Genomic DNA, 22,855 nt, shown 5'->3' on the forward strand with positions numbered 1-22,855 from the left:
CCGACCATACAATCAGTTTCCTAACTTGCGGATCGAGTAATGCTATTTGTGCCGAAGTCAAACCTCCGAAAAAAGCTGTGAATAGATACGAGTGGTAATTTGTAATTATTGACACAATCCAGGGCAATTAATTAATGTGAGAGAGTGGGCATGCGAATCGGACGATGAAGCATTTTCTTTGCGGATTGAGTGGGGCTTATAAGCGCAACAACAAACAAAATTTCGATGAAAACAAATAAATGAAAAATCATGAGAATTTATGATAATCACTTGAATAATTACCATAATTATTTTTTATTAAAAAATCTTATTAGTTCTTTCTCATCATATCAATATGAGATATAACTATATAATATTTTTTCTCAAATTTTGCCAGCAACTTTTTTTGAAAGGGTTTTTCCGGGGCATAGGATGAAAACCAATAAATAAAGTAAGTTTTCTAAAATTACAACTTTATTTAGCAAAATTTTTACCATTTAAATACAAGCATATAATTCATTCTCAATTTGATTGACACATTTATGGTAAGTATGAGTTTTTATTCTATGTCCTAAAAACTCTATGACAACAACTTTTGTGAAAAATGATAGCTAAGGGGCTATATGGTTTGTGGAGACGATCTCCATTTTCCATATTCGAAACTAAAATCAGGGTGGAAGTATGAAAGAATATATAATATAGTTGCGCACACTTTTACATGATAATTAAGAAGAAAATAAAACCCATCTTAAAAGGCCCGTAATTATTTGGTGGGCCAGATCAAGGCCAATCTGGCCCATATCCTGTCTGTCTTTCGGCATTTTGAAGGCCCATATTGCCCGTGTTCGTCTTCCTTAAACCCTCCAAGCATTATCTGCTCAGCTGCTGCTTCTCCCTGAACCCTGCAGAGCTTCCGTTGCTTCACCGGCGACTGTAACTTCTTCCGCTTCTGGGCCGCCCGCACCTCCATTGCCCGGCTGAAGTGAAGGAGGTGACGGCGCTCTGCTTTCAGTTGGGGTCCCTTGATGGTGATGCAGGAGAAAAGTTCCATTGTTTTGTTTGGGAATTAAGGGAAGCTGCTATTGTACGCTGTCTATGGCTACTCCAAATCAAGCTGGCATGGAGATTCTACACCGACTGAAGTCCACGGAACCTCCGGCGTGGCTTGCACCTAATCCTTCGCTTTCTCAGGAAGCGCGAACCGCGTCGTCCCACCTCTTCTCGTCTCTGAAGCCGTTCTGTCCGAAATCTCCTTTCGAGCAGCTACTGATCGATGGTTTTGATGCCGAGCAAATCTGGCAGCAGATTGACCTCCAGTCGCAGCCTCTGATATCGAGCCTGCGCAGGGTGGTGAGGCAGTTCGAGAAGGATCCGGGTGGAATTTCAAGATTTTTCGGGGAAAGTAAGTCTGCAGATGAAGGCCAAAAAGTTTCGGAAAAGTCGGTTGCAGGAGAGATTGAAAGCGAGGATCTTGATGGCTTGGAGGATATGGATGCAGATGGATTCGAGGAGGACGAAGAAGATGAGGAGGGAATGGAGGAAGGAGGAAAGAAGGGATGGGTTGAGGATGGTGAGGAGAGTGGAAGTGAGGATGGGGAGGGAGATGAGGAGGACGAAGAGGAGGAAGGGAAGGGAGGCGGAGGGATTGAAGATGGTTTCTTGAAGATCAACGAATTGGAAGACTATTTGAAGGAAGATGAGTCAAGGGAATACGGGTTAGGAGATGCTGGCAAGAGCAAAAAGAAGGAAAAGAAAGCTAAAGGAAAGGACTTGGATGAGAGTGATGAGGATGAAGAAGAGGAGGACGAGGATGAAGATGATGAGGTGAGAATGGAAATTTTGGGTTTTCATGCATTTCGCCCCGTTTTTTTTTTTTGCCCTTGCCTGTATTCATCTAAAAAATTGAACTTGTCAGCTTGGAGCATTTGGTGTTGCCGATGAAGATGATGAAGACGCAGATAAGTTGGCAAGGTACTATAGTTGGTTAATCTCTTACGGACATATTTCTGTTACTTGCTGGTGTATTTTAGCAGCGACGAATAGTTACGGGGTGATTTCCTCTTGCTATCATCGAGATGTAGCTTTTTCTCTCATTCATATTATCTTCCAATGTAGATATGAAGATTTTTTTGGTGGTAAAAAGAAGAAAGATTCCAAAAGAAAACCCAAAGTTATCAATGAGTCGGAAGAAGATGTTAGCACTGATGACGAAGATGATGATAATGATGGAGCGGCTGCAAAGAAGGTAGTGAACTGGGGCTCCATGATTAAATCTCCAAATGCGTGTGATGCTGTTTATAGTGTCGATGAATAGCACTACATTAATGGAAGCTATTCTGACTTGGTTATCGTCATTCTCAGAAAAAGAAAAATCTCTCCACCCATGAAAGGGAGCTTTTGGACCTCAAAGCCGAAATAGAGCAAATGGAAAAGGCGAATTTGGAGCCGAAGGCATGGACGATGCAAGGAGAGGTAAAACTAATCTGTGGTAAAACATCGGCATTTGGTATGGTTATACACATGAAACAAGTGTTTATTTGGAAGACTGCGTTTTGGTTATGAGCATAGGTCACAGCTGCAACAAGGCCGAAGAACAGTGCTCTGGAAGTGGATCTAGATTTTGAGCACAATGCTAGACCTGCACCGGTTATAACTGAGGAGGTCACTGCATCACTTGAAGAGTTGATCCGGAAAAGGATCCTCGAGGTAAGATGTTAGGTCTCTTTATTCTTGAAGATCTTATATGATATCAACAAGGACTCTCCCTTATGCAAATGATAGTAAACGTTTGTGATGAACTGGACAAGGGCCTTGCTTATAGTAAATGTAATTTATATAGGAACTGCTCTTTATAGCATTCTTTGCTCTCTGAAGCGCGAACATAAATAAACTTCCATTCAGAAAGAGCACGATCATAATCTCTCTCTCTTTTTTTTTTCTTGGTACTCTCTCTCTCTCTGTGTCCTAAGTTATAGCCTTGGTGTACAATTTTTTTTTTTGGTTAAAATATGTTGTGGAACCCCAATCCTCTCAATGCTGATAAAAAGAAGTCTATGCCATGGTTCTTGTAGGGGCATTTTGATGATGTTCAGAAGCCTTCCAGTTTACCTGCTAAAGCACCCAGAGAATTGAAAGAGCTGGTAAGGCTATTCATTTAATTCTGTTATTTTGATAGTCAAAATGGTTTGAAGTAACTTATTTATGCTAGTTGCTTGCAACTTTTATAGGATGACAACAAGAGCAAGAAGGGTCTGGCTGAAATCTATGAGGTTAGTTTGTTTATCTGGCTATACTACTCTCGACATTCGTCACGTCCTTTCTTCACCTTACGGTGACTATAGCATGGGATGTGGAATCTACATGTGATGGAAACATTTGCTGCTGAAATGCGTCAACTGATGAAACTATCTCTGTTTCAGGAAGAGTATGCACAGAAGACAAATCCGGTGGCTGCCCCATTGTCATTCAATGATGAGCAGAAAAAAGAGGTGCAGTTTTTGAATTGCCTTCCCTTTCCTTTTCTTCCCCCATCCCTTTCTTCAGCAAGCATTCTGTATCACCTTCACTGAAAGCTACGAATATATGCTTCTGATTTTCCATAAGTTCTCTGTCACATTGCACTAACTTGCCCTGTTCTACACATCTGAAGATTATTAGTAAGGATCTCGCTGTTCTTTGACTTCTATGTTTTCCCCAGGCTGGATTGCTGTTCAAGAGGTTGTGCTTAAAATTGGACGCTCTCTCTCATTTCAATTTTGCTCCAAAACCTGTATGTACAATACATGCTCTAAATAGTCATATATATTACCTTCATCTTCTTATTGCTTCTATTGATCTATTCTTTTCCTCTGAGCAGGTAATAGAAGACATGTCCATCCAAACTAATGTCCCTGCTCTTGCAATGGAAGAGGTGTTAGATTTGCTCCACTAGCCCTAAAACTATAAAAGATTGTTGGTGGTCGAGTACGAGAATCTTAACATATTTGGCTTTGTTCATGCAGATTGCACCTTTGGCAGTCTCGGATGCGGCCATGTTGGCTCCCGAGGAGGTTTTTGCTGGCAAAGGTGACATTAAAGATGAGGCAGAGTTGACACAAGCAGAGAGGAAGAGGAGGAGAGCCAACAAGAAAAGGAAGTACAAAGGTAATTTACAGGAGGAACCTCTTCTGCTTTTTATTATCTTTGCCTGTCTCACTTTCTTCAACTCGTCCAATTTATAGCTTTTTCTAACTTAGTTCCTTGTTAACAGCTGAGTCGGCAAAAAGAGCAGCAAGGAAGGCTAGTACCGCTCCATTGCTGAAGCGAAGCGAAGGTCTTTCTTGATTACTTATGATGTCTTACCCTATATCTTAATTGCATCCTCATTTCTAACTTTCTGTGCAAATGCAGGTAATGAAGATTAAACTTTTGCAATGGTTCATCTGAAATTTAAGGTTTGCATCAGCTCCTCTTAACTGGGAAGGTTGGAAGATTTGAGGAGTCCGAGCAAATGAAACAGAAGGTTCCTCAGGAGCCCCGTTTATGCAGTTGCTCAGTTGGGAAAAGACTCGGGCTTTCATGGTTGAGCTAGAAAGAGTACATAATTGATGTGATTTTTGCTCAAACATCCAATCTCAATGAGTTATACATCATAAGCTATGTTAAAGGCAGATTTATAGAGACCGAGCATTTTGCTCGAGTCTAGTCTCACATCGATGGCCTTCAATGTACTTAAAATAGTTATCAGAATGTTCATGGATGTATCGAATACAACAATTTTGACCCTGCATATGAGTTGGTTGCTATAAGTCGCTTGATTGACTTCTTGGCTTAGCCAAGTGAAAGTACCGATTATGAATAGATTTGCATATAGGTTGATATCATACGATCCCACAAATTGTATCGTGCTTGCATATAACAAAAGGCAGATCTCTGCCTTCTTGACTATGGTATCGAGAAATGGAAGAATATTGCAACAGTTTTATATTGCTTACTCTTGCAATCATTATTCAACACGAGTCTAAGCTACAAGGCTGGGTCTAACCTCAGACTATGATGAACTTATCATCAAAACTTCTCCCTTAGATTCACAAATCTATCATAAACAACCAAATATTGGAAAATCGGCAATGCAAACATCTTTCTGGCTCTACTTAGGAGATCTCGACAAAGAAACAGCCTTCTCATAAGGCTTGCTGATTTCCCTATCTTGCTCTTATTTTCCACTTGCACGACACTGGATTTCCTTCGGAGTCAATTAAGCAATTCCACATGAGTACATTATTTACTCATGTGCCCCTTGAGCCGGTCTATTGCAGCACCGACACCACTCCTCGAACCTTCCTGTTGATCAGATCCTTGGCGAATGGCAGAATTCCCTTTGTTCGCTTTTTCCTCGAGCTTCAACTGGAGCCAACCTTCAAAGTAAGAATGAAACCGCTATATCAAACCAAAAGGTTCGGCCTGTGACAAATGAACAATTGATTCTGTTTCCTCACCAAGAGGGAAGCATACTGCAGCTCCAAAGGCTGAGCCTAGAGCCACATTTCTCATGCGCCACATGAACGATCCCGGTACTAGCACATAATAAAACGACATAAGATTAAAAAATTATTACCAACATATTACCTCTCTAATGAGGATATCAGACTAATATACTAGAATGATAATGGAATAAAAGACACTATAAGTGCTTGTGAGTATAATTTCTTACAGAGTAGACTAAATGCTGCAGCAGTTGCTGAACCGGCTCCAGCAATATTGAGAACATCGCGAACTCCTCGCTTCTCTGCCAGCAGATTTTGTAGACCACAAAATGCTCCCGTGAACATTCCAAGGTGTACTCCTCCTACAATGGAGCCTCGTGCAACCCGGATGAATCTCTTCTCCATGGCGTCTCTCATCAGTCGATACTGCTCCCGCTTGTCCGGCGTGCTTCCAAGCTTCAGCATCACTTCTGCATCCTTGCTCTGCAAGGAAACAAGTAAATTGTCCACAGAACCGTAACCACGAGAGTTCAGGGAGGAGATATAATCTTGCACACAAATGCATTGGCTCTTTAAGGCTAAAACTTACAACAGAAGCAGAAGCCTCCTTGCTGCCTCCGTACAAAAGGCCTGCAAACAATCCGATAACAGTTGCTTTGCCCCAGTTGACAGTTCCAGCTCTCTTCTGAGTATGCTAATAAGGAGAAGTAGCTGAGTCTCTCAAGCAAGTCACATTGATCAAAACAAGTCACCCACAGGCGAAATACTTGGATAAAGCACAGGTTTTTCATATCAAATAAATCAGCCAAACTAGAGCTGCTTCCTTAGTAGTTGGAATGCACAACACAGAGTGGGAGAGAACGGATAAGTTTCTGCTATCAAAAGGTCATCGAAAACTTTTTTTTTTTGATTCAGCTTTTCCTATCACGGCGTACAATGTTCATCCCTTGAAATCGAAGTGATACGTGCAGCTTATATATAGGTTATTTGAGCAAGAAAAGAAAGATGAACTCTCAATTCCAAGCGAACAAAATCCAATCAAAATCAAATACTACGAAGAAGCACGGATTTGGCGGTACTGAACCCGAAGCTGGGGAACACTGCTGCAATGATTTGATGCAAAAAAAAAAAAGCTGGAGTTTTTTGCTCATTATTCACATACCACGTTCAAAGAGAAGTAGAATTGATCAAGATTCACAAATATAATCACGCCTATTAGGCGAAAACCATCAGTTGAACAGAGCCAAACGGACAAAAACTGTAGCTTTCTGCATTCTCTTCCACCGTAATTCTACATTGCATTGGCAGCTGAAGTACAAGTTGAGGGGAGAGAGTTACGAGGTTCTTACATGTGAAGGGGTTTCTTCGGATTTCCCAACAGGCTCCATCGACTGCTCAAGAATGGAGTCCGCGTAATCCTCTAAAACCCTAGGTTTCGGAGCAGATCAGAGGAACAGCTTGACAAGGAGAGACCTTGAGCTATTAACGTCTCTCCACATAGAAATGTTCCCACCTGCCGATTCAGCAACAACTCGCTCAGACTTCAGAGCCGTCAAGGAAGCCGGAAGTATATGCTACCGACAGACCGACCCCATGGCAAAAGCAGTGGGGAAGTGAGCAAGATAACTTTTCTCAAATTACAGACTCGCCCAATATTTTTCTTTTTATTATATTCACTCATTTCTTATTTTTGTCTTTCAACCAAGTCCCTTTTTCTTTTGAATTAGTATTATCACTTTTCCTTTCTTTTTTTTTGGTAGAGAAAAGGGAAATATGCCCAAGAAGAAAATTAAGCAACACATGAACGGGATACGAGGATCTCAATAATATCGCGTAACAATAGATAGTCTAAATCGTTAATAACCAAATACAGAAAATAAACACTAAAAGGTCGAGAAAGAACTATTTGGACAAGTTAATCCGTGCAAATTAATCCGCACAAATATTACTTTTTCTATAAGTATGCAGCACACCATAACCTCCCAGTCTCTCGCGAGAAGTGTTCGGATACTTATCACTTTATAAATATGATAACACTGCTGTAGCACGATGTAGAATTACTTATGTTGCGTTTAGTTTTATAGTAGGATTTTAAAATCAGATTTTGATTTTGAAAAAGAGTGGTATAAATGGGGCCCACCCTTTGACTTTGTATGAGTTATGTTGTTTTGTTGTGGAAAAAAGTGATATAAATGGGGCCCACTCTTTGACTTTGTATGAGTTATTTTGTTTTGTAGTGGGTAGAATTAAATTAGAATTGTGATTCTAAAATAATATCATGAAACCAAACAGGGCATTAACCTTGTATTTTTGCTTTTTAAACTTGTGCAGTTGTGCACTCAAGGGAATCGGAACGAGTGCATGATACACGACTCTCGCTAAGATCGAACGACGTAATATAACCTTTCTCTGTAGTGGCCTCTTCTTTCGGTCGAGCTATACTGACCACTTCATCATATTGAAAGCAAACTCAATCATAAGTATCATTTCACATTCAACTTTGAATCCAAAAAAAGATTTGTTCCATATTCAATTCCCCTACCTCCTCAAAAAAGTGAAGGAAAGCCCCATAAACAATTCACCCTTGGATTCTTCAAGCTTTGAACCCCACCACCATGTGACCAATGAAGAAAGCTAAAGGAAAGGACTTGGATGAGAGTGATGAGGATGAAGAAGAGGAGGACGAGGATGAAGATGAAGATGCGGAGGAAGATGATGAGGTGAGAATGGAAATTTTGGGTTTTCATGCATTTCGCCCCGTTTTTTTTTTTTTTTGCCCTTGCCTGTATTCATCTAAAAAATTGAACTTGTCAGCTTGGAGCATTTGGTGTTGCCGATGAAGATGATGAAGACGCAGATAAGTTGGCAAGGTACTATAGTTGGTTAATCTCTTACGGACATATTTCTGTTACTTGCTGGTGTATTTTAGCAGCGACGAATAGTTACGGGGTGATTTCCTCTTGCTATCATCGAGATGTAGCTTTTTCTCTCATTCATATTATCTTCCAATGTAGATATGAAGATTTTTTTGGTGGTAAAAAGAAGAAAGATTCCAAAAGAAAACCCAAAGTTATCAATGAGTCGGAAGAAGATGTTAGCACTGATGACGAAGATGATGATAATGATGGAGCGGCTGCAAAGAAGGTAGTGAACTGGGGCTCCATGATTAAATCTCCAAATGCGTGTGATGCTGTTTATAGTGTCGATGAATAGCACTACATTAATGGAAGCTATTCTGACTTGGTTATCGTCATTCTCAGAAAAAGAAAAATCTCTCCACCCATGAAAGGGAGCTTTTGGACCTCAAAGCCGAAATAGAGCAAATGGAAAAGGCGAATTTGGAGCCGAAGGCATGGACGATGCAAGGAGAGGTAAAACTAATCCGTGGTAAAACATCGGCATTTGGTATGGTTATACACATGAAACAAGTGTTTATTTGGAAGACTGCGTTTTGGTTATGAGCATAGGTCACAGCTGCAACAAGGCCGAAGAACAGTGCTCTGGAAGTGGATCTAGATTTTGAGCACAATGCTAGACCTGCACCGGTTATAACTGAGGAGGTCACTGCATCACTTGAAGAGTTGATCCGGAAAACGATCCTCGAGGTAAGATGTTATGTCTCTTTATTTTGAAGATCTTATATGATATCAACGAGCACTCTCCCTTACGCAAATGATAGTAAACGTTTGCGATGAACTGGACAAGGGCCTTGCTTATAGTAAATGTAATTTATATAGGAACTGCTCTTTATAACATTCTTTGCTCTCTCAAGCGCGAACATAAATAAACTTCCATTCAGAAAGAGCACGATCATAATCTCTCTCTCTGTTTTTTTTTTCTTGGTACTCTCTCTCTCTGTGTCCTAAGTTATAGCCTTGGTGTACAAATTTTTTTTTTTGGTTAAAATATGTTGTAGAACCACTATACTCTCAATGCTGATAAAAAGAAGTCTATGCCATGGTTCTTGTAGGGGCATTTTGATGATGTTCAGAAGCCTTCCAGTTTACCTGCTAAAGCACCCAGAGAATTGAAAGAACTGGTAAGGCTATTCATTTAATTCTGTTATTTTGATAGTCAAAATGGTTTGAAGTAACTTATTTATGCTAGTTGCTTGCAATTTTATAGGATGACAACAAGAGCAAGAAGGGTCTGGCTGAAATCTATGAGGTTAGTTTGTTTATCTGGCTATACTACTCTCGACATCCATCACGTCCTTTCTTCACCTTACGGTGACTATAGCATGGGATGTGGAATCTATATGTGATGGAAACATTTGCTGCTGAAATGCGTCAACTGATGAAACTATCTCTGTTTCAGGAAGAGTATGCACAGAAGACAAATCCGGTCGCCGCCCCATTGTCATTCACTGATGAGCAGAAAAAAGAGGTGCAGTTTTTGAATTGTCTTCCCTTTCCTTTTCTTCCCCAATCCCCTTCTTCAGCAAGCATTCTGTATCACCTTCACTGAAAGCTACGAATATATGCTTCTGATTTTCCATAAGTTCTCTGTCACATTGCACTAACTTGCCCTGTTCTACACATCTGAAGATTATTAGTAAGGATCTCGCTGTTCTTTGACTTCTATGTTTTCCCCAGGCTGGATTGCTGTTCAAGAGGTTGCTATAAGTCGCTTGATTGACTTCGTGGCTTAGTCAAGTGAAAGTACCGATTATGAATAGATTTGCATATAGGTTGATATCATACGATCCCACAAATTGTATCGTGCTTGCATATAATAAAAGGCAGATCTCTGCCTTCTTGGCTATGGTATCGAGAAATGGAAGAATATTGCAGAAGTTTTATTGCTTACTCTTGCAATCATTATTCAACAAGAGTCTAAGCTACAAGGCTGGGTCTAACCTCAGACTATGATGAACTTATCATCAAAACTTCTCCCTTAGATTCACAAATCTATCATAAACAACCAAATATTGGAAAATCGGCAATGCAAACATCTTTCTGGCTCTACTTAGGAGATCTCGACAAAGAAACAGCCTTCTCATAAGGCTTGCTGATTTCCCTATCTTGCTCTTATATAACTGGATTTTCCACCTGCACGACGCTGGATTTCCTTTGGAGTCAATTAAGCAATTCCACATGAGTACATTATTTACTCAAGTGCCCCTCGAGCCTGTCTATTGCAGCACTGACACCACTCCTCGAACCTTCCTGTTGATCAGATCCTTGGCGAATGGCAGAATTCCCTTCGTTCGCTTTTTCCACGAGCTTCAACTGGAGCCAACCTTCAAAGTAAGAATGAAACCGCTATATCAAACCAAAAGGTTCGGCCTGTGACAAATGAACAATTGATTCTGTTTCCTCACCAAGAGGGAAGCATACTGCTGCTCCCAAGGCTGAGCCTAGAGCCACATTTCTCACGCGCCACATGAACGATCCCGGTACTAGCACATAATAAAACGACATAAGATTAAAAAATTATTACCAACATATTACCTCTCTAATGAGAATATCAGACTAATATACTAGAATGATAATGGAATAAAAGACACTATAAGTGCTTGTGAGTATAATTTCTTACAGAGGAGACCAAATGCTGCAGCAGTTGCTGAACCGGCTCCAGCAATATTGAGAACATCGCGAACTCCTCGCTTCTCTGCCAGCAGATTTTGTAGACCACAAAATGCTGCCGTGAACATTCCAAGGCGTACTCCTCCTACAATGGAGCCTCGTGCAACCCGGATAAATCTCTTCTCCATGGCGTCTCTCATCAGTCGATACTGCTCCCGCTTGTCTGGCGTGCTTCCAAGCTTCAGCATCAATTCTGCATCCTTGCTCTGCAAGGAAACAAGTAAATTGTCCACAGAACTGTAGCCACAAGAGTTCAGGGAGGAGATATAAACTTGCACATAAATGCATTGGCTCTTTACGGCTAAAACTTACAACAGAAGCAGAAGCCTCCTTGCTGCCTCCGTACAAAAGGCCTGCAAACACTCCGACAACAGTTGCTGTGCCCCAGTTGACAGTTCCAGCTCTCTTCTGAGTATGCTAATAAGGAGAAGTAGCTGAGTCTCTCAAGCAAGTCACATTGATCAAAACAAGTCACCCACAGGCGAAATACTTGGATAAAGCACAGGTTTTTCATATCAAATAAATCAGCCAAACTAGAGCTGCTTCCTTAGTAGTTGGAATGCACAATACAGAGTGGGAGAGAACGGATAAGTTTCTGCTATCAAAAGGTCATCGAAAACTTTTTTTTTTATTCAGCCTTTCCTATCACAGCGTGCAATGTTCATCCCTTGAAATCGAAGTGATACATGTAGCTTATATATAGGTTATTTGAGCTAGAAAAGAAAGATGAACTCTCAATTCCAAGCGAACAAAATCCAATCAAAATCAAATACTACGAAGAAGCACGGATTTGGCGGTACTGAACCCGAAGCTGGGGAACACTGCTGGAATGATTTGATGCCAAAAAAAAGCTGGAGTTTTTCGCTCATTATTCAAATACCACGTTCAAAGAGAAGTAGAATTGATCAAGATTCACAAATATAATCACGCCTATTAGGCGAAAACCATCAGTTGAACAGAGCCAAACGGACAAAAACTGTAGCTTTCTGCATTCTCTTCCACCATAATTCTACATTGCATTGGCAGCTGAAGAACAAGTTGAGGGGAGAGAGTTACGAGGTTCTTACAATTGAAGGGGTTTCTTCGGATTTCCCAACAGGCTCCATCGACTGCTCAAGAATGGAGTCCGCGTAATCCTCTAAAACCCTAGGTTTCGGAGCAGATCAGAGGAACAGCTTGACAAGGAGAGACCTGCCGATTCAGCAACAACTCGCTCAGACTTCAGAGCCGTCAAGGAAGCCGGAAGTATATGCCACCGACCGCCATGGCAAAAGCAGTGGGGAAGTGAGCTAGATAACTTTTCTCAAATTACAGACTCGCCCAATATTTTTCTTTTTATTATATTCACTCATTTCTTATTTTTGTCTTTCAACCAAGTCCCTTTTTCTTTTGAATTAAATTAGTATTATCACTTTTCCTTTCTTTTTTTTTGGTAGAGAAAAGGGAAATATGCCCAAGAAGAAAATTAAGCAACACATGAACGGGATACGAGGATCTCAATAATATCGCGTAACAATAGATAGTCTAAATCGTTAATAACCAAATACAGAAAATAAACACTAAAAGGTCGAGAAAGAACTATTTGGACAAGTTAATCCGTGCAAATTAATCCGCACAAATATTACTTTTTCTATAAGTATGCAGCACACCATAACCTCCCAGTCTCTCGCGAGAAGTGTTCGGATACTTATCACTTTATAAATATGATAACACTGCTGTAGCACGATGTAAAATTACTTATGTTGCGTTTAGTTTTATAGTAGGATTTTAAAATCAGATTTTGATTTTGAAAAAGAGTGGTATAAATGGGGCCCACCCTTTGACTTTGTATGAGTTATGTTGTTTTGTTGTGGAAAAAAGTGATATAAATGGGGCCCACTCTTTGACTTTGTATGAGTTATTTTGTTTTGTAGTGGGTAGAATTAAATTAGAATTGTGATTCTAAAATAATATCATGAAACCAAACAGGGCATTAACCTTGTATTTTTGCTTTTTAAACTTGTGCAGTTGTGCACTCAAGGGAATCGGAACGAGTGCATGATACACGACTCTCACTAAGATCGAACGACGTCATATAACCTTTCTCTGTAGTGGCCTCTTCTTCGGTCGAGCTATACTGACCACTTCATCATATTGAAAGCAAACTCAGTCATAAGTATCGTTTCACATTCAACTTTGAATCCAAAAAAAGATTTGTTCCATATTCAAATCCCCTACCTCCTCAAAAAAGTGAAGGAAAACCCCATAAAACAATTCACCCTTGGATTCTTCAAGCTTTCTTTGAACCCCACCACCATGTGAGCAAAAGTTCCCAAAAAAAAAATTAAAATCATATAAATCAACTATGAAATATGATATAATTGACAAACTGCGCTAAATGTGAATTGACTTTATATGAAATTTTTAGTTATATCATGATTGTTCAAATTGACAATTGAGAATTGGTATCGTGTAATGAATTGAGAATACCTCGTAATCTTACTTAAAAGGTCGTATAAAAATAAAAAAAGAAAGAAAATAATTTCTCCACTCCTCAGCACAAGCAAAGTATCTCTCCATAGTCCAAGACTCACTAGCTATGAGTGGTCTCTTCCATCAATGCCGCTACTGATCAATAGCCCATCAATGGCCACCAACAACATGCTATTGCAAGTGTTTTTCATCACTCTCACAGCCCTAATCTCAACCTCTTCAAGCATTGCCCACACCAACATCTGCAGATCCTATTGTGGCAACATTACCATAGACTATCCCTTCGCCCTTCAATACGGCTGCGGTCACCCGGGTTTCCGGGACCTCCTCTTCTGCATGAACGATGTGCTCATGCTCCACATAAGCTCCGGCTCCTACAGGGTCCTCGAGATCGACTATGCCTACAGCGCCCTCACCCTCCACGACCCCCATCTGTCCACGTGTGAGACCATTGTGCTAGGTGGGAAGGGCAATGGGTTCGTGGTCGAGCCCTGGCGCGGACCTTACCTGGCCCCTGATGGCAATAACGTGTTCCTGCTCATTGGGTGCTCCGCACGGTCCCCACTCTTCCAAGGATTCCCAGGGAAGCACCTGGCCTGTCGGAACGTATCGGGCATGGGGTGTGAGGAGTACTACAGTTGTCCCGCATGGAGCCTTCTGGGCACGCAACGGGTTGGAAGTCGAGGTGCGTTCGGTCTGAACTATTCCTAGTACATCATTGTTACCAAAACCTTTACTCATTCAATACGTACATATCAGATCAGATATATTCATCAAATAACAGATATATCATCACTCGATCGACTTAATAATTTAGATGATTGTTAATAGGTCGGGTGTATGGGTCGGGTCCACCGGAGTGTTGTGCTCTGCCGTATGAGGCCATAAAGGCTATAAACCTCTCAAAGCTAGAGTGCGAAGGCTACAGTAGTGCATACAGTCTCGCACCCTTGCGGGTTGCTGGGCCTACTGACTGGTCGTACGGGATAAGAGTTAAGTACTCAGTGCAGGGCAATGACGAATTTTGCCGAGCATGCGAGGCTACGGGTGGCACTTGTGGCTATGGCAGTGACGGGATCAGGCAGATGTGCATGTGCGGGAGTTCTAATTCCACATCGAACTGCGACTCGAGTAAGTGATCGATTTACAGGACCTCTGCTTATGAATGCCTTCAAACTGTCTGTGATTTGATTCTGTTTACTTGTGGTTTGCCGATCATTCTCCGTTCAATACTTCTGTTGCCGATCCTTCTTCATTCGGTACTTCCGGTAATAGAATGATACCAACCGAATAAATGAAAGGCCCATTTAAGCCATATCATAGCAGTACATAGTCTAAGAATCAAACTGTCTACAGGCTGAAATGCACTTCATTTTATGGTTTTCGGCTTTTCATAGTTTAAGCTGTTTAGATGTATAAGTTCGATATGCTGAATTCCGACCTCGATTATTCTACAGTTGTTTCAGGATCGGGCAGAGGAAGATGGAGCTTACTGAACATATTAACAGGTAAATTATTACGTCACATAGATACCTGATAACTTTCTCATCTTGTGGCACATAGATACCTAAGAACTTTCTCATCTTGCGTACCAATCTGCACGCTTACGAGTCTCCATTGTCCTCTGCAGGGATCCTGATGATATGTGCATCTGCACTGGTGACAACAAGGACCAACACAAGCTGAACTATGCGCGTTCAGAATTCATACAGCAGCCTGTGGGACTTGAAGACAAATTTTTGGTAAATTCATTGAAAGAAGAAAACGTAATATACATAAGCAGATACAGCAGCCATTACTATGTTAAGACAACAACATGTAGTCTCTGGATATGGACACCCATCTTTATTCTTATTCTTCCTTTTTTTTTTTTCCTCTTTTTTTTGGTGTGTTCTGATCTGTTTACGACCATGGCATAATTCCGGGAGAGTTCACACGACGTGAAGTTGAGCTGAATTATTTGCAATTGCACCTGCCTCCGTGAGAAGTGGCACCAGTGTTCCTGACTGGTGCTTCTCCATCACAACTGTACAAACACAACAGATCCAATGATTTTACATATACATGTATTTATGTATGAACCAGAGGATTGTAATTGGACTTACCATCAGAGCCGCCAATGTGCTTTCCACCGATGAACACATTCGGCACAGTCCTCTGCCCAGTCCACTCTGCCAGAGCTGACTGCATCTCTCCCCCATCACCTTACCATATAAACAAAGGAAAAGGACTTTAGATCGCAATCATAATTATGTTCAAGAAGAGATCCACAGAATTTTTATTTTATTTTTGGTGGGCAAATGTTCATACTTTCCTCATCAAGCTCTATGATTTTTGCAACTGCCCGGAGCTGTGTGAACAGCTGCTTCACCCTCTTGCAGTACCCACAGTATGTCTTGCTGCAGACAGCTTTGATATAAGGAAACAGCACATGTTCTTGGAATGGAAACTGTGTTCATGTTTTATATTCCTCCTCTTCTATCCTATTTCATGGAAATGAAATATGATGAAAAGGGAAGATTTTTCGGTTTGGGGCATACCTGAAGACAACCACTGGAGTGGTGGAAACAATCTCCTGAACCTTCTTCCGAGCCATCTCCGCTCCAGGTGTTGCCCTCCTCTCTTCTTCTTCTTCTTCTTACTCAATAAGTCAGCTAAAGACCCGCCCACCCTCAATCTCTTCCGCTAGTTGATATATTGTTGATTGCCACTGAGAGAGAGAGAGAGAGAGAGAGAGAGGGGGGGGGGGGGGGGGGGGGGGGGGGGGGGGGGGGGGGGGGGTGAACTGAGAACAGGTGTCTGCTGCATGAGAGAGTCCGCTGGCAAAGCAATGAATGAGAGAGGGGGGGGAGTGTTTGTCTCCCTTCATCGGCTTCACCGTCAGCATGCTCCCTTGAAACACTTGAAAATTTGTCTTTCTCAAAGGGTCAAAAGATGCAGCCATACATACTCGTGTGTTTTCATATATAGATTGAAAAGTACTATCTTTACAGAAAATGTTGATGAATATGTATACACAAAAAGGGACACAACCCCATCTCACGACATCCTCGGAAGATTAATACAAATGTTAATGAACTCGAAAAATGTTCTCATTTATGTCGAATTGGGTAATGTCTGGTCTAGATTTCACTAGGATGCAAAAATAGCCTCCAGTTCCTTGTACAGCCCCCTCGGTTTCGATTTGAAGTCCGAAGAAGTGTTCCCTGATGTTCTGCTGCTTTTGTTGTTCCCCCAAAAGCCACTCCACTTGGCTCGGCTACTAGACGGATCGTTCGGGGTTGTTGTCGCCGACCCTTCTCTGCTAAAGCTAGCCTTCGCCATCTCCCTTAACTGCCTTAGCCACGGTTTATCGGTCGACCCTGAGCTCCTGCTCCCAGAGCTCCTGTTTCTCTCGGAAGATGGAACTCCATTATCTCCATCCCCGTGTCCACTCAATCGAAGCTTGCTCTCAAGGTTTGGAATCATCCTCCTTGGAAGGATGGCCACAAGAAGTCCAAGAGAAGCCACTTTCAGGCCTGAGAAGAATGATTTATCTACCCGGTCGAGCCGCCTTGTCTGTAAGTACAGAGCATACCACTCGTTGACCATTTGCACAAAGAACCCGACTAAGAATAGAGCAACCATGAAAATGCCGATTCTAGACTCGTCTCCCTCCAAGAACTCCTTTCTGAGGAGAACAACACAAGACGCAAATAATCCCAATTCAGTGGCAATGGAGATGATTTCTACGAGCTGGACTTTCTTCTTGATGAAGGGCTTCTTCAGTACCATGAAGAAGAGCTGGAACGAAGTGATGCATAGTAAGGTGACAGATGGAGTTTTACAGGACCAGTTCCCCATATATGCCCCAGCCACAATCCCGAGACAAACCCTTTTGATACATTCAAGTAGAGTGAAATATATCCTTAGGATCCCGAAGAGCTTCTGTATAAAGGGAGCCTCTGCATCTTCGGTTTCATCATCCGATGCAATGATCCGGTCTCGCTTTTGAAGACTCCCTCCCGAGATCTGCGATAGCATGTACTTTGGTGGGCCCCTTAGATCCTCGAACAGAGGGCCGAACTTGATCAGGTTAACTGAATCTGACTGCTTCTTCCATGCCCATTGGCCTCTCTTGCCTGGGCCAAGGGTTACTCGAACAAGTTCCTGGTACCAGTGGAACTTTTGGCCTTCTTGGTGGACTTCCTTGTATTGGAGGAGTTTCCCAAAAGTGATTCCAATGGAGAGGAACATCAGCAATAATAACAGCCCCAAGGCCACAAATATCAGCAAAAAAATGCCAAGAATAACCCCCAAGGAAGTTCGGCCTACAACAGAAAACCATTTCAAAACAGAAGAGGTAAGAAATTTTCCGTGATTTCGGAGCGCAAATAAATGAATGGTGGTAGCTACCTCTGATAAGAGCAGCAGAGGCCTGACATGTGCACGGTAACGCGAGCACTAATAGAAATATCTCGAATCTTGGAAACGTGAGCACTCCATAACTACTTTGATTGTTGGAAGTTTTCTTCTTGAAGTTTAGAATTAACAGAAGCAACAAATGCAGAAAAATCAAACTCCCACTAATGATGGCCAACCAGAACATATTCCTATCAAAATCCCTCCACCTACAAGAGAAACCATTGGATAAGCCTTAGCAACATTGGAAAGTAATGACAAAGAATGTCTATAAATGTCCATGTTAAAAATTAGTGCAGCCACTGTATCATGGCAAGCTCTCTGGCTAGAACTCTACTTGTATGGAATGGCTTCATCGTATAGTCTGGTTTAAGCAAAAGTACAGTGAATAACAAAAGAATGTAGGCTGCTTACCCGCTTGCATGTTGCGGGTCCCAAATATATTCAGCTTCTGGTCTAGTATTTTCTGTCTGCAAGCATTAATCAATCCCATTGTAAGTACATAGTACATCCAGAGCTCATGAAGGTGAATGCGATATAGTAGAAAGGAAGCTTCTCGAACCTCAAAAAATGAGTGGTACTCCATTGGCGACAGGGGCAACCCGTATACAGAACCTTCCTTATCTGAGCTCCCAAATCCAGGATGTGCCATATTTTCGTAAATTCTGGAACCAAGAATATTGGCATGGCGGAATTTCGAGCTTGAAGGAGGAGATGAACCAACCACAATGGGCTCAACATGCCCGGCTTCCCACGGGAGAGTGAAGTAAGGAATGCTCCACTGAAGACTCCGAGCAAGCTCGTAGTATTCAACTGGCAATACAACTGCTAACCACCGGGACAGAGCAAAAACTTGAATGTGGCATGCAATCCTCTGTACGGGAACATGGGAATGTTCAATTAGCACATAGAGTTGGATTCAAAAAGGTTAACATATGCAATAAAAAGAGAGTTTGACATACAAATAGATTTCTCGAAGGTTCTGAAGTCAAGACTGAAGATGGCCTTGTAAAGGCACCGATGGATTGAAGACTTGCTGTGGAAAAGGTGAGAAGCCCGGAAACAAAAGCAGTGGTGAGGAAAGCCGCTGTTGCAAAGGTTGAGACTACGCGGGACACAATGGGCACAGTATCTGTACATAAAGATAGATTAGTCGGATCAAAGTATATATGCTAGATAACAAAAAGAGGGGAGGGAAAAAAAAACACATTCAAACGTTAGAGTGCAATTAATATTTCGTTTGTTTTTATTTTCATTGTTTCTTGAGATGAAAAGAAATGTGAAACTGGCGGATACCCGCAGCTTCCACGCTAGAAGGAGCCAAGTACACTGCTAAAACAGGCAAGAGATTGAAACTTACAGTGCCTCACTTGTAGAAAATTCGAAGGAAAGTTTCTGTTCCCAGCGATATCTCCTGTTACATTCGCAGGTATGCTAACAGATATGACATCACCATCTGCTTGTATTTCAACTGCATATCGGCTCCGAGTTATTTCATGGAAGCTGAAGAACAACACCACATGGAGTGAAATCAGTTTATGCAGATTTAAAGGTCCTATTCACACATCTGTCGGTGTCAGTAAAAGTACTTGCCTCTTCAAATGCCCTCCTTGTATCACTACATTTGACGAATTGAACCCGAACACGGGTTTCATGAATTTTACTAATATCGGGATATTGGGCTTCTTAGTCCTAAATGTTGAAGTGGTACTCAGCCTCACAGCTGGCCTCTCCGTATCTGAAATATCAATGTCATTCATCTCCATATAAAACAGAAAACAAGGAGTCACAAAACAAATTTATAGGATTTGGTAGCTCGGTTTCTTTAAAGAAATCGGGTCTGTACCATAGAGAAAAGTAACCGGCGCAATAGGAGAAATGGAAGCTCCCTGTCTGCTTATTATCGTATCTGTCCCAAGGCTCACAGTTACTATAGATATACTAGATAAATTGGTCACCTGAAATAAATACGAAAATCAGATCACAAGAGAAGAACTTGTAGGGGAAAACACAGATTCTGTTACACCTGACATAAATCAACTGACCATGAAGCCAAATCTGCGATTTGCAAGGGTATTGCTATTGATTGGGTGAAGAAGACCCTGACTTGTGTTGAGCGAACCTAGGATTTCCACCGATGAATTGAGGATGGGTTCGGAGAAATACAGGTACACCTTAAGATTGTCATAGTTATTTGTAGCTTGCACTGTTCTGATTACATTATCAAGTTGAAGCAGCTGCTCAGGAATGTGAGTCCTCAAGTTGACAAAAACACTTCTTCTATCTGTAATTAGCATTTTTCAAATATCAGTTACTCTGTAAACAATGACTTATCAGAAAAATTACTCCTGTAAACTATGGGAAAAACAGGTAGATCAAGGCAAGGAATAGAACGAAAAAGCACAGATACCGATATGTACAAAGAAGCGCGAACTTTCCGTCCTCGTGAAGAGATTGCCAGCAGAGTCGGTGCAGAAGTTTTTGTCAGATACGAGGATCAATCGCCCATATTGAACACTAGATGATATGCTTACAAGAAGAGAATATGTAATGTTTGGGTCGAGCATTTCAAGCGAGGACGGTATCACTTGCCCAGGTCCATATACCAGAAGCTGTAAAGAGATCAGTGAAGTTATACTCCGTCAACAGGAAGATAATCCGATCAAATGCAGAGTAAATGTAAGTTCCTTCTTTTTGAATCTTCCAGCTCTTGAGGTAGATATACATAGGCCAAACAGTTGCGAAGGCGAAGCAAGAAGTAACTAAATAGCTATGATTAGCATGCAGGCTCTAGCCACCTACTCACGTTGCAGGCATCCGTGGAAGAACATCGGAAACCTCCTCTGCCGGGACATGGTTCTGAGAAAGATATCGCAACAGAGACATTAAGGGCATTCGTAAAAGACGCTGAAGCTGTGACATTCGCTGTCGGAGGAACCGTATCTGTGGGAACAGCATCAGCTAATAATATCAGCAAATCATCTAAAACTCAACTACTTGCTCTTTCAAATCGAGAAAAAGTTGGGAGTTTTCTTGACCAATTGTCCAGTTGTATGAAGCACAGCCAGTTCCTTGAGACCCATTGGTGCAGACCTCAAATGAATGGCTTCCATCCTCTAACCCGAAGTATGAAGCCTCCTTATCTTCACATTTTGCAGAAATCCCATCATCCAGCTGCCAGAAAGACATTGAACGAGTTGAAAGAAAGCCGACATGATGAGCCCGAAAGTGTGAAATTTCTTTCCGAGATTTCCCATCACATGACAAAAGAAGCCCATAAATCATCCCACGTAGGAACAAAAAGTTGCAAACCTTTTTGGGTGACTGAAGCAATCATTCATTCAGTTATGCATGTAACAATCAAGAACAGATGCGTGAAACTTTGACTGGGAAAAAGGGTTCGAGAACCTTGCAACTGAAGCTGCAGTCCGGGCAAGAACCAGCAGGAGCCGCATTCCCATCCACTACATACGCTTCAAACGAGAATGCAGCTGTCCTGTTACGCGAAACAGCGCGAGGAGTCTCCGAGAACTTCACATACACATCAGAGCCGCTGCAGAGGGGCACCATCACTAGGCACAGGGAGAGTGACAAGACCCGGCACAGAAACCCGACCCCTGAATCCATCTGAGTAGCAGCCTAAAAATTTGCCGGTGGGCTGCAGAGGCTGTGAGAGTGAACACACAATCTACGGTGGGATTCTGACAGACATGTTCGTGGCTTTTGTATGGAAGAAACAGAGGACAGAGGACGAAGAAGAAGAAGAAAGGAGCGGCAGAGTAGCTGAGAGTGCGGGTATAAAGAAGAGAGAACAAGGACGAGAAGTGTTTAGAGGGAGAAATGGCTAATAAAGTAGGTCGGACAGTGGGGGTCAGTACCAACAGGACAATGTGTGAGAGAGAGAGAGAGAGTAGTATGTATAATGTCTCTGTGGGAGTGGAGATGTTAGCTTAGCTTAAGGATTTGGATGGACTCCTGATGGACATGACACTGAATTTCCTGGACAAGCAGAACTTCATGTTAGATAAGATAGAGAGAGAGAGGGAGAGAGAGAGAGAAACATAGACAGAGGGACGTTTATTTGCATTAAATTCAACAAGGCACCGGAGCCTTACCATTAACTGCTCGTTCAACGTTCGAAAAACCGATGTCATGCCATACGTGTCGGATCATTATCGGGTTGGTCGAGTTTAGGTTGTGAGAACTCTAATGGCATATTTGTTTTGAGAGTTAAAATCATAAAAATTTTAATTTTAACTTTAACTCAACACACTACATAATAAAAATACACATTTCTCAAGTCAAAAATTTTAATTTTAACTTTAATTCAATGCACTATACAATATTTGTCATTTTTCACAATCAAAATCAAAATTATTTTAATTTTGAAACCAAACACACAGTAAGCTACGTAAATAATTCGGTAACTGAGATCGACCGGAAGGAATCGTAAATCGTTACAGTATGGTCTTTGAAGTGGAAGAAAAAGGAGAATAGTTTGCACGTGCATGGACAGCTTCCAGGGACAGAGAGGCCATGTTTTCCCATGTCAGATGCACACGTCATTTATCATTATGTAGTATTATATACTATAATTGTTATTTTATATTTTGTATGCTAAAAAGGGGAAGGCAAAATTGAATCATCGTATAATTATTTGCCAAGAAACCATTATAATATTAAATTGTGTAGGCTGCGGCCGAAGCACAGATTCTGATCAAAGGACCCCATGTTTCATCCAACTCCAGCTAAGAAAAATGTGGCCCATGTAAGTACTCTTCGAACTAGCTGTCCACCATGTATAATTTGTTCACAATAGTTCGATGCGATTCGATTCTTCTTATTTCTCACCAGACTCATAGCATTCATATGTTCATTGGCCAATCCGACGCGATATGGTTTTTCTCTATACATTATGTGAAAAAGGTTGTTGGAGACAATTCTTTGTTA

At 41.5% G+C, this 22,855-nt stretch overlaps 7 protein-coding genes across 11 annotated transcripts; 3 read left to right on the forward strand and 4 right to left on the reverse strand.

The window, feature by feature from the left end:
• The first annotated feature begins 847 nt into the window (after positions 1-847).
• Positions 848-4,779, forward strand: LOC116187557 (U3 small nucleolar ribonucleoprotein protein MPP10). The gene is made up of 13 exons (XM_031516331.1): positions 848-1,803; positions 1,895-1,950; positions 2,095-2,224; positions 2,341-2,451; positions 2,548-2,685; positions 3,051-3,119; positions 3,207-3,248; positions 3,399-3,467; positions 3,677-3,748; positions 3,836-3,889; positions 3,981-4,122; positions 4,229-4,291; positions 4,369-4,779. Exons 1-13 carry the CDS (start codon positions 1,075-1,077, stop codon positions 4,380-4,382), a joined length of 1,689 nt encoding a protein of 562 aa, XP_031372191.1. The 5' UTR covers positions 848-1,074; the 3' UTR covers positions 4,383-4,779.
• Positions 4,780-4,926: 147 nt separating this feature from the next.
• LOC116187560 lies at positions 4,927-7,037 on the reverse strand. Of its 2 annotated transcripts, XM_031516334.1 has the most exons (6): positions 6,958-7,037; positions 6,794-6,917; positions 6,034-6,138; positions 5,672-5,927; positions 5,457-5,534; positions 4,927-5,375 (listed from the first exon to the last, which is right to left on the reverse strand). In XM_031516334.1, the coding sequence occupies exons 2-6, from the start codon at positions 6,830-6,832 to the stop codon at positions 5,239-5,241; spliced, it is 615 nt and encodes a 204-aa protein (XP_031372194.1). In that variant the 5' UTR covers positions 6,833-6,917; positions 6,958-7,037; the 3' UTR covers positions 4,927-5,238. The 2 variants fall into 2 exon arrangements, with proteins under 2 accessions (XP_031372194.1, XP_031372195.1); XM_031516335.1 differs by having other exon boundaries at positions 6,034-6,129; positions 6,794-7,030.
• Positions 7,038-7,873: 836 nt separating this feature from the next.
• On the forward strand, positions 7,874-10,252 carry LOC116187558 (U3 small nucleolar RNA-associated protein MPP10-like). 2 transcript variants are annotated; one of them, XM_031516333.1, is made up of 9 exons: positions 7,874-8,146; positions 8,259-8,314; positions 8,459-8,588; positions 8,705-8,815; positions 8,912-9,049; positions 9,415-9,483; positions 9,570-9,611; positions 9,762-9,830; positions 10,040-10,252. In XM_031516333.1, exons 1-9 carry the CDS (start codon positions 8,069-8,071, stop codon positions 10,067-10,069), a joined length of 723 nt encoding a protein of 240 aa, XP_031372193.1. In that variant the 5' UTR covers positions 7,874-8,068; the 3' UTR covers positions 10,070-10,252. The 2 variants fall into 2 exon arrangements, with proteins under 2 accessions (XP_031372193.1, XP_031372192.1); XM_031516332.1 differs by having other exon boundaries at positions 7,875-8,164.
• Positions 10,222-12,309, reverse strand: LOC116187561. Of its 2 annotated transcripts, none has more exons than XM_031516336.1 (5): positions 12,100-12,309; positions 11,345-11,449; positions 10,983-11,238; positions 10,768-10,845; positions 10,222-10,686 (listed from the first exon to the last, which is right to left on the reverse strand). In XM_031516336.1, the coding sequence occupies exons 1-5, from the start codon at positions 12,136-12,138 to the stop codon at positions 10,550-10,552; spliced, it is 615 nt and encodes a 204-aa protein (XP_031372196.1). In that variant the 5' UTR covers positions 12,139-12,309; the 3' UTR covers positions 10,222-10,549. The 2 variants fall into 2 exon arrangements, with proteins under 2 accessions (XP_031372196.1, XP_031372198.1); XM_031516338.1 differs by having other exon boundaries at positions 11,345-11,440; positions 12,100-12,301.
• A 1,267-nt stretch (positions 12,310-13,576) lies between these two features.
• Positions 13,577-15,381, forward strand: LOC116216081. The gene is made up of 4 exons (XM_031552006.1): positions 13,577-14,189; positions 14,336-14,635; positions 14,962-15,012; positions 15,135-15,381. Exons 1-4 carry the CDS (start codon positions 13,631-13,633, stop codon positions 15,188-15,190), a joined length of 966 nt encoding a protein of 321 aa, XP_031407866.1. The 5' UTR covers positions 13,577-13,630; the 3' UTR covers positions 15,191-15,381.
• On the reverse strand, positions 15,252-16,226 carry LOC116216082 (glutaredoxin-C1-like). The gene is made up of 4 exons (XM_031552007.1): positions 16,045-16,226; positions 15,815-15,903; positions 15,610-15,708; positions 15,252-15,530 (listed from the first exon to the last, which is right to left on the reverse strand). Exons 1-4 carry the CDS (start codon positions 16,098-16,100, stop codon positions 15,436-15,438), a joined length of 339 nt encoding a protein of 112 aa, XP_031407867.1. The 5' UTR covers positions 16,101-16,226; the 3' UTR covers positions 15,252-15,435.
• A 213-nt stretch (positions 16,227-16,439) lies between these two features.
• On the reverse strand, positions 16,440-21,890 carry LOC116189284. 2 transcript variants are annotated; one of them, XM_031518880.1, is made up of 13 exons: positions 21,314-21,890; positions 20,944-21,079; positions 20,712-20,848; positions 20,316-20,517; positions 19,951-20,189; positions 19,752-19,863; positions 19,499-19,643; positions 19,266-19,408; positions 18,868-19,037; positions 18,468-18,779; positions 18,320-18,375; positions 17,900-18,114; positions 16,440-17,814 (listed from the first exon to the last, which is right to left on the reverse strand). In XM_031518880.1, the coding sequence occupies exons 1-13, from the start codon at positions 21,530-21,532 to the stop codon at positions 16,637-16,639; spliced, it is 3,264 nt and encodes a 1,087-aa protein (XP_031374740.1). In that variant the 5' UTR covers positions 21,533-21,890; the 3' UTR covers positions 16,440-16,636. The 2 variants fall into 2 exon arrangements, with proteins under 2 accessions (XP_031374740.1, XP_031374741.1); XM_031518881.1 differs by lacking the exons at positions 20,944-21,079; positions 21,314-21,890 and having other exon boundaries at positions 20,708-20,848.
• Positions 21,891-22,855: the final 965 nt, after the last annotated feature.

Source organism: Punica granatum, chromosome 8 (assembly GCF_007655135.1).
Source record: "Punica granatum isolate Tunisia-2019 chromosome 8, ASM765513v2, whole genome shotgun sequence".
Lineage (NCBI taxonomy): Eukaryota > Viridiplantae > Streptophyta > Magnoliopsida > Myrtales > Lythraceae > Punica > Punica granatum.

Coding starts and splice junctions, on each gene's coding strand:
- LOC116216082 (XM_031552007.1), bottom strand. CDS start 16,100: ATGGCTCGGAAGAAGGTTCAGGAGATTGTTTCCACCACTCCAGTGGTT. Junction 15,709..15,814: donor CATAGAGCTTGATGAGGAAA/GTATGAACATTT, acceptor TTATATGGTAAG/GTGATGGGGGAGAGATGCAG. Junction 15,531..15,609: donor GCACATTGGCGGCTCTGATG/GTAAGTCCAATT, acceptor GTGTTTGTACAG/TTGTGATGGAGAAGCACCAG.
- LOC116187557 (XM_031516331.1), top strand. CDS start 1,075: ATGGCTACTCCAAATCAAGCTGGCATGGAGATTCTACACCGACTGAAG. Junction 1,951..2,094: donor GACGCAGATAAGTTGGCAAG/GTACTATAGTTG, acceptor CTTCCAATGTAG/ATATGAAGATTTTTTTGGTG. Junction 3,468..3,676: donor ATGATGAGCAGAAAAAAGAG/GTGCAGTTTTTG, acceptor TGTTTTCCCCAG/GCTGGATTGCTGTTCAAGAG.
- LOC116216081 (XM_031552006.1), top strand. CDS start 13,631: ATGCCGCTACTGATCAATAGCCCATCAATGGCCACCAACAACATGCTA. Junction 14,636..14,961: donor CACATCGAACTGCGACTCGA/GTAAGTGATCGA, acceptor ATTATTCTACAG/TTGTTTCAGGATCGGGCAGA. Junction 15,013..15,134: donor CTTACTGAACATATTAACAG/GTAAATTATTAC, acceptor TGTCCTCTGCAG/GGATCCTGATGATATGTGCA.
- LOC116187558 (XM_031516332.1), top strand. CDS start 8,069: ATGAAGAAAGCTAAAGGAAAGGACTTGGATGAGAGTGATGAGGATGAA. Junction 8,589..8,704: donor ATGGAGCGGCTGCAAAGAAG/GTAGTGAACTGG, acceptor CGTCATTCTCAG/AAAAAGAAAAATCTCTCCAC. Junction 8,816..8,911: donor CATGGACGATGCAAGGAGAG/GTAAAACTAATC, acceptor TTATGAGCATAG/GTCACAGCTGCAACAAGGCC.
- LOC116187561 (XM_031516336.1), bottom strand. CDS start 12,138: ATGGAGCCTGTTGGGAAATCCGAAGAAACCCCTTCAATT. Junction 10,846..10,982: donor TGCAGCATTTGGTCTCCTCT/GTAAGAAATTAT, acceptor ATTATGTGCTAG/TACCGGGATCGTTCATGTGG. Junction 10,687..10,767: donor AGCAGTATGCTTCCCTCTTG/GTGAGGAAACAG, acceptor CTTACTTTGAAG/GTTGGCTCCAGTTGAAGCTC.
- LOC116187560 (XM_031516334.1), bottom strand. CDS start 6,832: ATGGAGCCTGTTGGGAAATCCGAAGAAACCCCTTCACAT. Junction 5,928..6,033: donor AGGAGGCTTCTGCTTCTGTT/GTAAGTTTTAGC, acceptor GTTTCCTTGCAG/AGCAAGGATGCAGAAGTGAT. Junction 5,535..5,671: donor TGCAGCATTTAGTCTACTCT/GTAAGAAATTAT, acceptor ATTATGTGCTAG/TACCGGGATCGTTCATGTGG.
- LOC116189284 (XM_031518880.1), bottom strand. CDS start 21,532: ATGGATTCAGGGGTCGGGTTTCTGTGCCGGGTCTTGTCACTCTCCCTG. Junction 20,190..20,315: donor GCGCTTCTTTGTACATATCG/GTATCTGTGCTT, acceptor TGCTAATTACAG/ATAGAAGAAGTGTTTTTGTC. Junction 19,038..19,265: donor TTTTCTACAAGTGAGGCACT/GTAAGTTTCAAT, acceptor CTTTATGTACAG/ATACTGTGCCCATTGTGTCC.